The sequence below is a fragment of the Amia ocellicauda genome, chromosome 9 (assembly GCF_036373705.1).
Source record: "Amia ocellicauda isolate fAmiCal2 chromosome 9, fAmiCal2.hap1, whole genome shotgun sequence".
In the NCBI taxonomy this organism is placed as follows: Eukaryota; Metazoa; Chordata; class Actinopteri; order Amiiformes; family Amiidae; genus Amia; species Amia ocellicauda.
Window position 1 is genome coordinate 499,468 of NC_089858.1, and position 16,113 is coordinate 515,580.

The window sequence follows — 16,113 nt, forward strand, 5'->3', positions numbered from 1 at the left end:
AAGGCGCTGAGAAAACACCCAGCAGCATTTAAAAAAAAAGAAAGGTTTCATATGTAGTCTCGTTCGCTGTTTACCTCGGCGCTCACTCACTCCTCTGTGGGACCCGGGGAGTGTTTCGAAACGCAAACGGGCTAAACTGCGTTCCGATAACATTTGGTTTGAATTGTCTGGGTAATCACTCCTGGTTACAATAATTTCAAATTCGGGGAGAAAGTGTATGAAATGGACACAGACAGGTTTATAGTTTTGAGCTAGAAACAGCATGTCCGTTCCTCAGGTAATTAAGTGATACAGCTTGTGTAGAGATATTGTGAATGAGCACTGCAGATTGTTATGAAAGCCTCCAAATTCAAGTTTAAAAGATTATTTTATTAAGCTTAAACTTAATAGTAATCGCTGAATTCAGTTTAGAAAGGAAGGAATATGATTTTACAGTGACCATTTTTTCCTGGAAAGGTTCCAAAAAATGAGGAATGTCTGTATTTTGGGTAAAATCCTTCATTTTAGCTGGGTTATAAATCGTTACAGACCCTGATCCCCAGTGGCTGGTCGAGCTGGCTGGCAGTGCCGCACCGGTTTCTGAGTGTGTCCGGGCTCGCGCTCTCCTGGATGCACCGCTCGCGCTCCCGCTGCGTTTCCATGGCACTCCACCCGCTCCCTTGGGAGCATTCGCTAACAGCCCGAGCGAATGAGTGCTGTCTGGTCTCCGTCAGTCTCAAGACATGACAAACAATGCATCAGCAGATGCGAAATAAACTCAGATCCGAGGTACATAATATACAGACAAATATACATTCCTTGGTGATGGATCTCTGGGTTGCTCTACATTATCACCTGAATGAGCTGGTCCAGACCTGCCGATGTCACCGGTGCCATGGAGAGATGGCCGTGTCAGCTGGGGATTGAGGACATTGTCAAAACAAGCCCTTCTAAAGGGACCGGGAACGTGATCCCAGATGATCAGATGATCTCCTCGTTTCTCAGGTTAGAGTGGCAGGACGGGCTTGCTCAGGAGTGAAAGGTAGAGATTAAAGTGGGAGACGCACATCTTATTTGATCAAGAGTTTGAATTCAGTACAAACAGGCCATACACAGTTCGGAAGTGTATCAGATATTTACAGTGAGGGAAAAAAGTATTTGATCCCCTGTTGATTTTGTACGTTTGCCCACTGACAAAGAAATGATCAGTCTATAATTTTAATGGTAGGTGTATTTTAACAGTTATTTTGTGTTTCTTCCATTTGCAAATAATCGCACCAACTGTTGTCACCTTCTCACCAAGCTGCTTGGCGATGGTCTTGTAGCCCATTCCAGCCTTGTGTAGGTCTACAATCTTGTCCCTGACATCCTTGGACAGCTCTTTGGTCTTGGCCATGGTGGAGAGTTTGGAATCTGATTGATTGATTGCTTCTGTGGACAGGTGTCTTTTATACAGGTAACGAGCTGAGATTAGGAGCACTCCCTTTAAGAGAGTGCTCCTAATCTCAGCTTGTTACCTGTATAAAAGACACCTGGGAGCCAGAAATCTTGCTGATTGATAGGGGATCAAATACTTATTTCCCTCACTAACATGCAAATCAATTTATAACTTTTTTGAAATGCGTTTTTCTGGATTTTGTTGTTGTTATTCTGTCTCTCACTGTTAAAATACACCTACCATTAAAATTATAGACTGATCATTTCTTTGTCAGTGGGCAAACTTACAAAATCAGCAGGGGATCAAATACTTTTTTCCCTCACTGTATTTGAAGGCGCCTGGGCCTGCCCACACCCCCCGAGCATCGCCTCACGCCGCCTGAGCCGCAGACCGACGCCTGCCACAGTGCTGCCAGCTTCAGGGCCAAGTCTTGTCTTATTTGCTGAATTCATGGGCCCGGACAACAGCTCTTTAGTTACACGCTGGGACTGTTATCCTTCACAGAGCCCTTCTCCTGGCCAACTCGCTCAGTCTCAGACACACTTCTAATCTGAAGAGGCAGGCAAGGGACGAGCTGAGTGTTTGTTTCTAAAATCCTGAGCTACTCAGATGCATTATTGATTGAAAAGGCCAAACCTCAAAATTCAGCATCTCGTGTCTGAGGGACGGGGAGCTTGCGTTCCTGATTACATCACTGAGAATGCCTCATACCAATGCAAATGTCTTTTATTACTATATTGATCACGATGGTGTTTTTATTGGGAAGTCCTGTGTATACGTGTGAATTTGTAATTCACCTATTTGACCTCCTTTTGCGGTTTCTCAGCACCTCGGTTTGTCGGTGCTAGGCTATGGCCTCCACAGCCTGGAGTCGAGGCACTGCGAGTTACGGTGTCTCTGTGTCTTACGATCCAGACGGGACTGTGTAGCTTTAAGGAAGCAATTCCTAGGTAAGTCTATCTTAGCACATGGTCAGTGACCACATTGTACACAAAAATAAGAACCTGATGTCCTGACAGAATGTCCTGTTATAGTTTGTTTTGGAGCGTCAGTATGATTTGTTTTATAGCTGCGTTTCCTGGACAGAATTGTAACTTGTCAGCTGGAACAGCAGATTTTAGTTGAAAACAAACGTGTCTGGGTCTAAAACGCAATCGGAAGTGATAGAAAATACCTGGGGGTAGCACGGCCTGACTCGAACTTCTCTTCATTCTGCGAAGTTGGCCTGGAGGTGAGGCTCACACCTCGTAAAAGGGCCAGTGTGTTGATTCTGGCAAACAAACACAATGAAGGAAAAATCAATTGACGCGAAGAAGGTTTCTAATAAAAGGTGGGAGAAATCGCAGAGGGAACAGGGAAAGCGCATCGAGCCAGAGCTCCATGGAGAGATGAATGAGTTTGTTTACAGCTGGGAAAGTCCCCCATGGCAGCTATAAACACAGGGAGGGCCGGCGAGGGCCTCTGCAGTTTACTATAGTCGTGCATTGACAGCTGGAACAAGAAGCCTCTTGTAGATTGTTTTGCTCTTGTCTTGAAGGGGAACTCTGTTCGTGCTGCGGCAGTGATGAAAAGCTTGTTGACGTTTTGCTGGTAGTAGTAGCGACAGCGGCTCAGAAAGATGCTGCATTCTATATACAGAGGTGTGGAAGTCATGCCCTCCCCCCACACATCGGTTCAAAAGCTGTGTTTCTCAGAACCGTCTATGCAAAGTGTTTGAAAGTTAATGAGTTTGAAGAACAATTTAGCACATTTTATTTTTGGGAATTTAGATCATTGTCCTGGGATGATGCTGTAGGGTGAAACATTTGCTGATTTGAAAAAACAAACGCATTTTAATAAGTGTGGACGTTGACTTTGAAAAGCACAGTCGAGACTTGGACCGGGGGGTTCTAAGGCTTCTTTGTCAAACCTGAGCCAACTCTTTGGGATGAGCAGATCTAAAAGATGGATGAATACATATATAGGCAGATATGAAATTAAATGTAGAATGTGGCCAAGTCTAACGGTATTCAGATTCCTGCCCCATCGAGCGGTTTGCGATCGTGTCCGGAGCAGCGGCGCAGCATGGTGCTGTTGTGAGTGAAGATCTCTGAGTGGTGAAGTTGGGGGGGGGGGAACTTGAGCTTTTACCACACATTGACATCTTCTGCACAGAACTGCACAGGAAACTGAGAATCTGTTTTCTTTCTTTTTTTTTTTTATTGCCGTCTCATTCCTGGCCTATCGAGTTACAAAGCCTCCTCGCTATCGTCTTGTTTCCCTGGGGTGGTGAACCGCTTGATACTGGGGCTTCCGGGAACAGCTGGAGTCAGGGCTGAGAAACCCCCCTGACAGCTGACAGGACACTATTGCTGCTCGTCTCCTTTAACCTCCTTGCATTTGTTTTAACGAGATGACGTGAAGTGACACACAAAGAAAGATCAAAGTTTTGTTGAGTCTGTGAGAATGCCACATTATAGCCGAGCGATTCGTGACAGGACACTTACTGATCCAGTTTCTTGTTCTTGCCTCGCAGGTGATTCCCTTCCCCATGTCCTGTGACATCCAAGAGGACTGCGCCTGTCGGGACCCCAGCGCCCAGGAGAACAGTAAAGGCTCCTGGCTGCGCTCGCATGGCTGAGCTGCCCCCGGGCGCTTCTGGGCTGAAGGCAGACTGGGAGAGCCATACATTCCTTATACATGCTGCTTACGGGAGGACCTCTCCACTCATACCACACCCCCACACATCCACTGGTCTGCCTTTCTCCTTCTCATCAGGAAAGAACAAAAGGACTCAAGTGGGTAGAAAACAAACCAACAAGCAAACCAACAAAAAAACTCAAAAAACTTTACTGAATGAATGAAGAAAAACAAAGCCTGGATAGCATGTTGTTGCCTAGTTTTGTGCCCGCTTTCGTAGCCATTGCCGGCTGAGCTATTTTTTTAAACGAACAAAATCAATTGAAAGGAAGGTAGAAAGGAAAGAACTTAGAAAGGTTAGAAAGAGAAACGATATATGCCCAACCCAAATCAGACCAAACATTGCTCTTCTTGGATTGCTGATCCTGAAATGACCGCGGTGGGAGGGTTGGGGGTTAACAAACAAACAGACACATAAATATTAAACCCATTAAACTAAAAACAAAGCTAGAAGCCAGACCGAAGGGGGCTCAGGTTTTGCAGCATGACGGCACAACTCCTGTACCAACCTTTGACCTTTAGTTTCAGATCAGAGCCTCTGTGAGTGGAGAGAGGTCAGCTTAGCGTCTTGTGCCCCGTGCCTGTGGGGTTTTGTTTTGGAATAAAGCAGTACAGACAAGTACAGGGTCACAAACCCTTGTGTACAGAGCACCCACACATTTAGTGGAGAAAACACAAACACACAACCAGATTGGCAGGGAAGGTAATACAACCTGAGGAGATCAGTGATTAGTGAGAGCAGTGTTTGAATTTGGGAGACTCTTGTGTCTCTTTCCCATGAGGGAGGTGGCCTAGACCCCCTGGCCTAGTGTGGGGCCCGGTAGCGGGGAGAGAGGTCAGAGGTGGGGGGCTGCGGGGTCAGAGGTGACCCTGGCTGGTGTTGTAAAGCTGACCCACAATTCGGTCTGGCTGAGCTGAGCTGAGCAAAACAAAACCACCAACAACCGCAACACAACAGAAAGGAAAAGGTATGTCGATTGTCCACATGAAAGGCACAGAAACAAAGAGGAACGGGCGAGTGAAAGGGTTGCGAAAGAGAAACAGCTGTGTAAGCATGGCTGCCGCGCTGCTGCTAACTTTGCTGCTATTTGCCAACCAAGCAACCATCTCTGACTCTACAGACCGCTAGGACAGGGTGACACGCCAGACTGCGAGCGATCTGCCTTAACGCTTACCTCTAACCTCGCTGCACACGCAGCACATCCAGACCGAAACATGGATCCATGTGTGTAGATCTATACATATCCCTCTTGATTTGTTTCTTGAGTATCAAATTAGCCATAAACCACCAGCCCTAAAAACTTGTTCTGCTTGCATTTGCAATTGTCACTGGTATTCTAGTGACTGAAGGGGAATTGGCACGTACAAAACACGAGAAAAAGAAACCCATGCGTTTCACAGAGGACCATGGGGGCTTTTTCTGGTCTCTCTCTGTCAGAGACATCAAACTTCACTTCATTTTCAGTTGAACGACAGTCGGAGAATGAGGCAGGGTGTCGGATCCAGAAAGGGGCTTCCCTCTCCCGTTTCTTTACACGCCACTGTTAGTTTGGTTAGAGGAAACCGAAGGTCATCACACATATCAGTAAACTGACGCTCGGTACTGGACTGCATCTGCTCATCTCCTTTCTTTATCAGTGTTATTCTGTTTATATGTCATGTTTGTATACATAGTGTTATATAACTATTGTTTCTGTGGATCCAGAGTGCATAGCCCAAACCATTGTTTCTTTGGTGCTAAACTGGTTTCATTTTTTGTCTGCGGATTCATTGTGACCTCAAGAATGTAACGACACACACAGTAACCTCCTCAGTGTAGTGAAGTGTGACGCCTGACCGTGTTTGTCCTCGCATCTCCTGCCCCGATGGCCGGTTCATTGGAATTATGCAGCAGGTTCTTTCACGCATCTACGTACGGTAGCAAAGGCTTGTCTCAGTCAGGGAAATCCATACAGTTTTCAGAGCTTTCCTCCCTTTATGCCCTAAATGCTTGTCTAGGGAAAGTACAGGTCCCATGCAACAGCAGGCCTCATCCTAGTATCAAACTTCAGACTCGAACTGTGGCTTTTCCAGAGCCTTGGAAAGGAAATGTGGAAGCCAAAACAAGGGAAATGTTCCGCAGTGTTCCTGTGGTTCCTGGCTTCGTACCGGCCCAGTCCTGTCGACCAGTGCCACGGCATCGCGCAGGTGGACAGACCTTCTCCGGTCCTCGGCCTATGCCGTAGCCGTGCTGCCCGGTCCTCTGGCTCTTCCCTTCAATAGCTGGATGATGAATTATTTTATATTCCCTCCCCTTTTGCTTAAAGGGGGTCTAAAAAGAAACACACAGTGACAGCTTTACAATGCTGTTCCAGGCCCCCCCCCGGTCAGGCAAGCCAGAGCCAGGGTGCCCCCCCGCACCGGTGATGCTCATACGTGCAGCTGCTCAATCCACGTGCGTCGTCCAGCAGCAACAAGTTCTTCTGGCTGGGTGGCACCACATTCACGGGCCGTTGAAGCTTCTGGTTGTTTCAAAAGGGACTTTCAGGCACGTCAGACTGCCTCCCCGCTCTCATACCCTGTCCTCTCTCAACTGGTTATAACTGTCGGTTCTTATAGGTTTGTACCTGTGTTTTTATGTATACTTCACGCTGCAACGCATTATCATTGAGGACGAGGCTGTGCAGGCGCTGCATGGACCGATTGAGGATTGGACACAAACCAACCAACAGCCACAATACGATGCCACAAAGTGCAGGGAGGAGCAGAGACGTGGGTTTCCTACGTACAACACATCCTGTCTGTTGTGTGCTCAGCATCAGGGCCACGAACTAGGACTGAGGTAGATGACATGTTTAGTGTTACTCTTTTTCTTTTCGTTTTTGTTATAACTGTACTTCTATTTAATCAGTATTTGTATTGACCTCAGTTACTGCACTTGTTTTTCTTTGTACAGTCATTTAAAATACAACAAAAATAATAATAGTGATGAAACAAACAAACAAAAAAATCTACTTTAAAAAAGCTGCTATTGGTCAGACAGGTAATTTTTTAAAGTGTTTTTAATTTTATTTTTTGTCTTATTTGAATTTTATTTTTTGTTGATGATGTTGCTTTTATTTCCCTAACCTTGGCACCTGTAAAATATAGTTTAGAGAGAAGTCATGAAATCGAATTAATCATTTCAATTTTAAGAAAGGATTTAAAATCTATCTATCTATCTATCTATCTATATATATATTGGCCTAATAATGATAATACAAAAAAACAACCACACGCAGAAAAAGCCGTCACCAAAAACCAAAAAGGGACAATCAGATGAAAAGCGACGCTTTGGAAACGAACGCAGCAGACGGCCGCTGCCCGGCCTGGTAGAGAGCAGAGACGCGTTGGGTCACAACCGACTGGCAGGACATTAGCTTTGGCAAACGATTGCAATGTATTTTTTTTTGTTTCTTTGTGTTTTTTTCTTATTTTGTCATAACTCTGAGAAAATGTATTATTTGATAGTTAATCCATATGTGCTTTTTTGTTAATATTGTCAAACTATATGTAATTGTATGCAAAACTATTGCTGCTTTCGACTTAAGTATTAATGGGGAGGGATCTATCACAATCTATAAGCATTATAGAGTACAGCTGAGCGCAGGACGGGAGCGTCGAGAGACTCGAACCCCAGCCACGCGCCCCGGTCCCTCGCCAGCCACGCGCGGGCGCCCCAGTGGACAGAGGCCCCCCCGGGGAGCGAGGCGGCGGGGGTGCGAGGTGCCTGTGCCCGTCCACAACTGCGATGCGTCCGAGTGGAAATGCACCCGTTATGCGACTGCTCTTGTGAAACAACTCATTGTACTTTGTTGGTCAAAATGCTTATTATGAATATGATGATGATCATTCTTTTTATTTTTGTATCCTACTTGGGGCACCTTACAGAAGCCATGAAAAACAAATTGACTCAAATGAAGTTGTGAAAATGTTGTTCAAAAGAAAATAAAATGTAACAGTCTACTGTAACACCACAGTATCCTATTTGCTGTACCTCATGCCTGTAATTTTTGCTGCTTCTGTTTTTAGGTATTTTTAGTAATTTAAGTCTCCTAGCAATATATAATGGTGTAAATAGTAGAATTATTTATTGAGAATGTCATCCTTTTTTATTTATATTTACACAATGTTCATCTAAGTTATTTTTTACAATACTGTTGTTAACAGACTTATTTGGTGTGATAGGAATTCAGAACTGTCATTTCTCTGTCTTTATTTCTGTCTCTCTTTCCTTGTAATGTTCCCATCATAAATTACAGGTCTAACCTTTCTGCAAAACTGGGACTGTCCCGCTGAAGCGCAATGTTTTGCCACTGTTGTGAACTCCTGGAGTTCAGTCGCACTCTTTCCCCGCAGTTTATGGCGGCAAAATGGAATGTAGTATTATTGGTTTGTTTATGACTCGTAGAACCAACAACTATATCTATATATCTATCTCATCATATATATCTATATATATATATATATATATATATATATATATATATATATATATATATATCTGTCTATATATTTTAGAGTTTATATTGAAGTGTAATCATCTCTCATTTCCTTTGCTATATGAAAGATTTCCATATCCGGTACGGACAGGGACGCTTGAGGAAGTTTCCATAGGTGGCGCCCCATGGCTTGTGAAGGGGGTCCACGTGTTTTCCTAAACCTCAACATTGGCCGTCATCATCCTAGGGGCGTTGCGTAGAAGCGCAGTGAGCGCCGCGGTGTAGCGTGACTGCAGTGACACGAGACCAGAGACCAGACATTGACGAGAGACAGGATAGACAGCCGGACCGCTCTGCACACGCTCCCACAGCGCAGTAGACAGGCAGAGCCGTACGGGTGTGAAGTGTCCGTATGTCTCAGGCGTGTAAGCTAGAGCTGGACAGTTGAGATGCGCTGCTTGGAATTGCGTTTGTTTCTCTGGTCAGGTATGCAGAATAGTCGCAGTAATATTGTTGCCTATTGTCAAACGGTCGGACACGTTGAGGTTGAAGAGCGAGTCTCAGTTGAAGGAGGAAATTAACAGAGCAGCTCGCTATTTTAGTTCTATTAAATATTAACTCGCCCTGAACGGACAGCGGCAGCCACTTGAGCCATCACACGTCACACTCGTCTCGAGCGCTAACCTTCAGTGAAGAAAGATAAGGTTTTCCAAAAGAAGAAGCAACGTGAAGGGAAAGAGCGATACTGAAGTGCGCCACACAAAGGGGCGCCTGGCCGTCGCTCGGACAGGCTGTCGTCGTCTTGTTGCTGAAACGGGTGTCGATAGGAAACTTCCCCCTCCAGTCCCCCCATCCCATAGCCACCATCCCCTGCTTTCTGAAAGTGCACTGAATGTACACAACCCACACAGAGCAACATGTCAGAGGCCTCAGGCCCCTCAGGCCCCTCTGTCCCCGTTGAACGGAGCCCCCGCTCCGGGCCGTTTCCCCGCTTTGCGATGTGGCAGAGGGTTAGATCTGTACTTTACACTGTTATGGTATCCATAAGCACTGTTTAAACTTGGTGGAATCCACTCCGCTCAGTCCATACCCACAATGCACTGTGTTGGGCACTTACCACGATCAATTTTGTGTTTGTGTTTTGTTGTTTTTTGTTCTTTCTCTGGATTATTTTTTTCTTTTCTTTTCTTTTCTTCCACAGCTGCGTATGTTATTTTGGTGCTCTGGTTGATCACACAACAGACATCTGGTGTACTGTATATTTTCCAAGGTTCCTCAACATGATTAGCAAAAGGAATAAAATGTTACTTTTCCTGTTCTGTATTGTTTAGAAATAAAACACTGGTTAAGTAAAAGTAAAGCACCTGGAGTCAGGAGTGTTTTGTGTGCGTGTGCTTGTGCGTGTGGCCCAGGGTTGAAACCAGGAGCCTCGACTGAGTGATCTGGGGTGTTTGCGTGTTGCCTTCTTGTGTGTTATTTTGTACGTGTGTATTTCTTTTTTTTCCATGTGTGTTTGAAGTATGAAGGTTGTATGTGTATGTTCTGTTTCTGTTCATGGTGTGTGTGTGTGTCTGCGTGTGTAGGCTGCCATGCTTCAGATGGGTTAGACACACAATAAAGTGTCTTGTTAGTTTATTGTCGTATGTTTTTGGGTTTCTATAGCTGAAGGGTCTCTCTCTCACTCTGCCTCCGTCTCTCTGGTCCACAGCAGGAGTCGCAGTGCCGGTGCTCCACAACAACAGACACTCAAAACCATAATCCCCACATCCTCTGTGAGCCTCACTAAACAGTACCCTCTCTACACACGTAACGAATAATAATAATATAACAATCCCGGTCCAACCCGTCATCCAATTCCAAATCAATTCTCTTCTCTTCTCGCTCTTGTTGGTATTTACTTGTTTGCTCACTCTCCTCCAGCCTACACACCGCCTGTTTTATTGAGCAGGGGAGTCAATCACAGAAGGATTACCGGGGCAGCTGAGCACTTTCCTCCCCCAGGGTTGGGGCAAAGCCTCACCACGTCACCCAGCATTTATCAGTGTCCCAATCCAAACATTGTGGGGAAGCAATAAAATGCAGTATGACATGATCTGTCGCACAAGTTAGAGCTCATCTGGATACTGTGTTCAGTTCTGGGCTCCACACTTCTAGAAAGATATTGCTGCTCTAGAGGCAGTTCAGAGGATAGCAACCAGACTTATTCCAGGTCTGAAGGGAATGTCCTACTGAGAGACTGAGGAACTGAACCTTTTCACCCTGGAACAGAGGAGACTACGTGGGGACTTGATCCAAGTCTTAAAAATCATGAAAGGCATCGACCACATCAAACCAGAGGAGCTTTTCCAGATCAGCAGGGATTGGGCTTCAAGGCATTCAAGACAGAAAACAGGAGACATTTCTTCACACAGAGAGGCGTCACAATCTGAACAAACTCCCCAGCGTTGTGGCTGGAGAGACAATTTGGGAACATTCAAAAACAGACTGGATAGGATCCTTGGATCACTGAGTTATTAATGGACACCTAAAGAGCATGATGGGGTGAATGGCCTCCTCTCGATTGTACACTTTCTTATGTTCTTATCACAATGTATAGATGCATACACAAGGCAGGTGTGAAAAAATGCTGTAAAGTAAGAATGCTTTCAAAAATAGACATGTTAATAGATTATATTTATCAAATAACTAAATGCAAAGTGAGTGAACAGAAGAAGAATTTAAATCAAATCCATGTTTGGTGTGACAACCCTTTGCCTTCAGAACAGCATCAATTCTTCTAGGTACACTTGCACAAAGTCAGGGATTTTGTAGGCATATAGTCAGGTGTATGATTAAACAATTACACCAAACATGTGCTAATGATCATCAATTCAATATGTAGGTTGAAATACAATCATTAACTGAAACAGAAAGAGCTGTGTAGGAGGAATAAAACTGGGTGAGGAACAGCCAAACTCAGCCAACAAGGTGAGGTTACTGAAGACAGTTTACTGTAAAAAGTCATACACCATGGCAAGACTGAGCACAGCAACAACACACAAGGTAGTTATACTGCATCAGCAAGGTCTCTCCCAGGCAGACATTTCAAGGCAGACAGGGGTTTCCAGATGTGCTGTCCAAGCTCTTTTGAAGAAGCACAAAGAAACGGGCAACGTTGAGGAAACGGCCAAGGAAACTTACTGCAGCAGATGAAAGACGCATCATGCTTACTTCCCTTCACAATCGGAAGATGCCCAGCAGTGCCATCAGCTCAGAATTGGCAGAAAACAGTGGGACCCTGGTACACCCATCTACTGTCTGGAGAAGTCTATTCAGAAGTGGCCTTCATGGAAGACTTGCGGCCAAAAAGCCATACCTCCGTTGTGGAAACAAGGCCAAGCGACTCAACTATGCATGAAAACACAGGAACTGGGGTGCAGAAAAATGGTAGCAGGTGCTCTGAACTGATGAGTCAAAATGTGAAATATCTGGCTGTAGCAGAAGGCAGTTTGTTCACTGAAGGGCAACTGTGAAGCATGGTGGAGGATCCTTGCAAGTTTGGGGCTGCATTTCTGCAAATGGAGTTGGGGATTTGGTCAGAATGAATGGTCTGCTCAATGCTGAGAAGTACAGGCAGATACTTATCCATCATGCAATACCATCAGGAAGGTATCTGATTGGCCCCAAATTTATTCTGCAGCATTACAACGACCCCAAACATACAGCGACAGTCATTAAGAACTATCTTCAGCGTAAAGAAGAACAAGGAGTCCTGGATGTGATGGTATGGCCCCCACAGAGCCCTGATCTCACACACGCAAAGCTCTTCTGTGAGAAAGACATTCAACCCAAAGTGAAGAAACAAGGGCTTTTCTCTTAAAAGTACAAAGCAGGGATACACTTCTCCTACACAGGTACAGATCTAGGCCTACATGTCGCTTGGTAAAAGGCAGGAAGGCAAGCTTATGGGATGGTGCCCCATAATCACACAGTCACCTGATGCTATTGACCTTCTCCTCGCTGGGGGGAAAATAACAAAACTACATCAGGAAGGTAGTTGACCATATGTCAGAGATTGGGGCTCCAGATTTAATTCAACCCTTCCATTCCTGCACAGTATGACCACACGCTACATTAATCCAAGCAGGACACGGAGATGTGTCAAATTCCCCCCCATGCTCCTAAAGCCAAGACCGTTTCGCACAGCCCTGACCCGGGGTGTCACAGCAGTCATCGCTTTCACAAGCACTTTCAACAACATGCCATAACTTTCAAACCACCTCTGATCAAACCTTGGCTTTTCCTGTTGCTTTCCCCCATCGGACGCAACGCAGCAGACCTCCTCACTCCACAAAGGCGCGACCTTTGTGCCGGTGTAGCTTCAAATCATCTCGTGAGACAGTGCAGCCCTTCTCCTCCGAGGGCTTTACCACGCCTGTAGTCCCACGGCACACAAGACATGCGAGGCACACGAGACACATGAGGCACGTGAGAGAAGAGGCACACGAGACACATGAGGCACGTGAGAGAAGAGGCACACAAGACACACAAGACACATGAGATAGGAGGCACACGAGAGGCACATGAGACACGTGAGGCATTCAAGAGAATAGGTGCACAAGACGCACAAGGCACCCTGCATCGCTTCTCCTAGGATTTCTGCGCCTCAGACAGCATTTCAACACAATCAGGTTTTATTTCACTCACAAACCAACAGATGCATTGAATTGTTCTTAATTGATCAAACATAAAACACCACTGACACTTTCATTAGAAATCAAATGTGCCAAATGTCCCGTTTTCTTATTAGCTACATTAAAATGCAAGTTTGGGGCTGCAGGACAGGCCTGGCAGAGCATCACCAGGGAAGAAACCCAGCATCTGGTGATGTCTATGGGTTCAGACTTCAGGCAGTCATTGACTGCAAAGGATTTGCAACCAAGTATTGAAATTCACAGTTTCCTTTCAAATCCATTGTGGTGGTGTACAGAGCCAAAATTATGACAATTGAGTCACTGTCCAAATATTTATGTACCTAACTGTATGTACCTGCAGTTCTGCAGATCTGACGGATCTGGCCTCAATGGCAGTGAGTTCAGAGTTCAGAACAGAGCTGAAACAAGTCGTAAAGACATTGGGAATCGAGTCGCAGGGCAGGAGGAGGTCGCTGATGGAGTTTACAATCCGGCTCAAGTCACTTCAAGACAATTTGACTGATAACAATAAACAGGTATAAAATATATTTTTTTAATAATAATACAATGTAGAGAGAGAACAATACGGTCATTTTGCCTCAGTGATGTTCAGCACTGAAGGTCCGTGTTTTCTGCTTTGTGTTTATTCTCTCCAGTTCAGCTTCAGAGATGCACCTCAGTCTGTTTATTAATCCAGATGCAGTTTTCTGTTGAATTGGTTTTCATGCTTTGTGCTTTGATTTCATCATCCCATTAACACTGAGTTGCACATTCATATCGACTATCGGATGATATCAATCTTCAGCCGCGATCGAGAGCATAAAGTCTGAATTCTTCATCAACACCACGACCCATAACAGCGCACATCTCTGACACTGAGCCTCAGCTCTGTACTTCTTCATGTGTGTATTTATTTATTGCTGTATATGTGATGGGGATTTATAAATTAATTACATTACAAACAAAAACACACAAAAACACACTCATCTCTTTTGATGGAACATTAATGATCAGAAAAATAATGTTTCCACAATATTCTACTTCCATCTCTGAACAACACAGTTTGACACTGTTGTCCTGCTGGGAGCCATCAGACTGTGAGAAACACATGTTCACAATATTATGGGATGGCATCGTCTATAGCCTGCCTGTCCTGCTCCCCTGTCCCAGAATGCACCGCTTCGCCACCAACACAACAGGCTCCCTGGTAGTCCTGGAACGGCACCAAGTGACCGAGCAGCACACCTGGGCTCTGGCTCCGCTGTAAGCCGCTTCCCTCCGACAGCCTGCAGATGTGTTGCAGCACTGAGTGTCTCAGTTACTCTCGGCGCTCGACAGACCAGTTATTTGCACACAAGCACCCGGGGACCCTATTCTGGACTCTCGGAGCCCAATCTGTCTCCTTTTTATCACCCAAATGACGCAAATAATTAATATTACTTAAGGAAGGAGATGGACATAACTTCTTGTTGACCGTAACCCGCTTCTTTCAGCTGCCAAATGTCATTCTTCTAATATAAATCTCTCTTCCTTCTAAAGCAAACACATAAAAACACCTTGCGGTCGTATCCATGGACTCTCTCTCTCTCGCTCTCTCCTCTCTCTCTCTGCTGGCGATGTCCACGGCAAAAGCAGAGCTTTACTCAAATCCAAAAGAAAGCAAAGAACCAGGAGGAATTCTGGATTTCACCCCATGCTGTGTAAGTGCAGTGGAATTTAAACAAGTGGTTGTTTTGTGTCAGTAAAAAATCCCCAAATCTGGCAAATACTGAAATCCAAGAGAATCTACAAAGATTTAAAATGTGGAAAAACAGGAGGGGAGGCAGGGGGGATTCCTTTAGAGCCAGCAGAGTATTCCAAACAACATTTAAACAGAGGTTTCAGAAACTGCCAGATAGGCAAAAAATACAAAAAAAAAATGCAAAATAGGGCGAGCTATGTGTGGTTATTTGAGCAGCATCTTCACTTGGGATATGTGATTAATGTAATGTGTGGAGAGCCGTTTCAGAGCTACGCTTCCTCTGCACGCCTGACAGCTGAGCGCAAGGCAAGCATGGCTACAGGGGATGGCCAGGGAAGCCTCTCACTTGTGTCAGGGGAGGAGTTCAATCGTCATGATCCTCTGGGAAGATACGTTTACACGCGCACCTGGTCCAACACAATATGGTGCCAGAGAAGGAAAGGAAAACCATTTTGAATGTGTCCTGGCCTTCGCAAACCGCAGTAACCCATGATCGCAGTGTAGACAAGTGCACCCGTCTCCCAGGTAAACTCCGGATCAGATGGAAAAGAGACTGAAAAAACGGCCATCGTTAAGAATGACATGAGGAGGAAGAACGATCTGAGCGTCAGCTGCAGTCAGTGTCAGTCGGCTCTCTGTGGATCGAGAGAGAGACTGGGCAGCTGCCACGAGCCCAGATCTGAAAATCAGTGGCAGTGTTTGCGCAGCGGCCATGCGGGGCCCCCAGTCTGTCCACTGTATGAACCATGGCGCAGGTATGCTTACCTCAGTCCTCGAAGCACGGGCCACAGTGTGCACACATTGGAGAGAATGGCTTTGCTACTCTTCAATGGACGCCTGGCCGCAGTGGCGATTCTCATTGGACACTCCTTACCCCTGATGACGAGGCCAGCGGGGCAAACCCAGAACAGCCACCACCGGAGCTAGGGGTGACCAGGGCAGTGCTGGCCATCGGCTCCCTGAAAGGAAGAGGATGGCTAAAGAGCTCAAAGTTCTTGATTCAATTCCTCAGATTTCCCTTTCAGATACAAATCAAAGAAGATGCTCATCCAAACAGCGCAGTTCAGACAGGTCCACTGTAGCCAGTGCTGTGGACAGTCAGTGGCAGCTGTGAGTGAAGTGCTTTCACCAGCAAAGTCAGAT

The 16,113-nt window shown here is 45.6% G+C and overlaps 1 protein-coding gene across 1 annotated transcript in view; it reads left to right on the forward strand.

Annotated features, from left to right (window-relative positions):
• The window catches only part of pappaa (pregnancy-associated plasma protein A, pappalysin 1a), a 168,395-nt gene extending 159,822 nt beyond the window's left edge, over positions 1–8,573 (forward strand). The window contains exon 22 of the mRNA XM_066712607.1: positions 3,933–8,573. Coding sequence (XP_066568704.1) covers positions 3,933–4,037 — 105 coding nt within the window. The 3' untranslated portion in view covers positions 4,038–8,573. The remainder of the gene's footprint in view (positions 1–3,932) is intronic.
• The last annotated feature ends 7,540 nt before the right edge of the window (positions 8,574–16,113 follow it).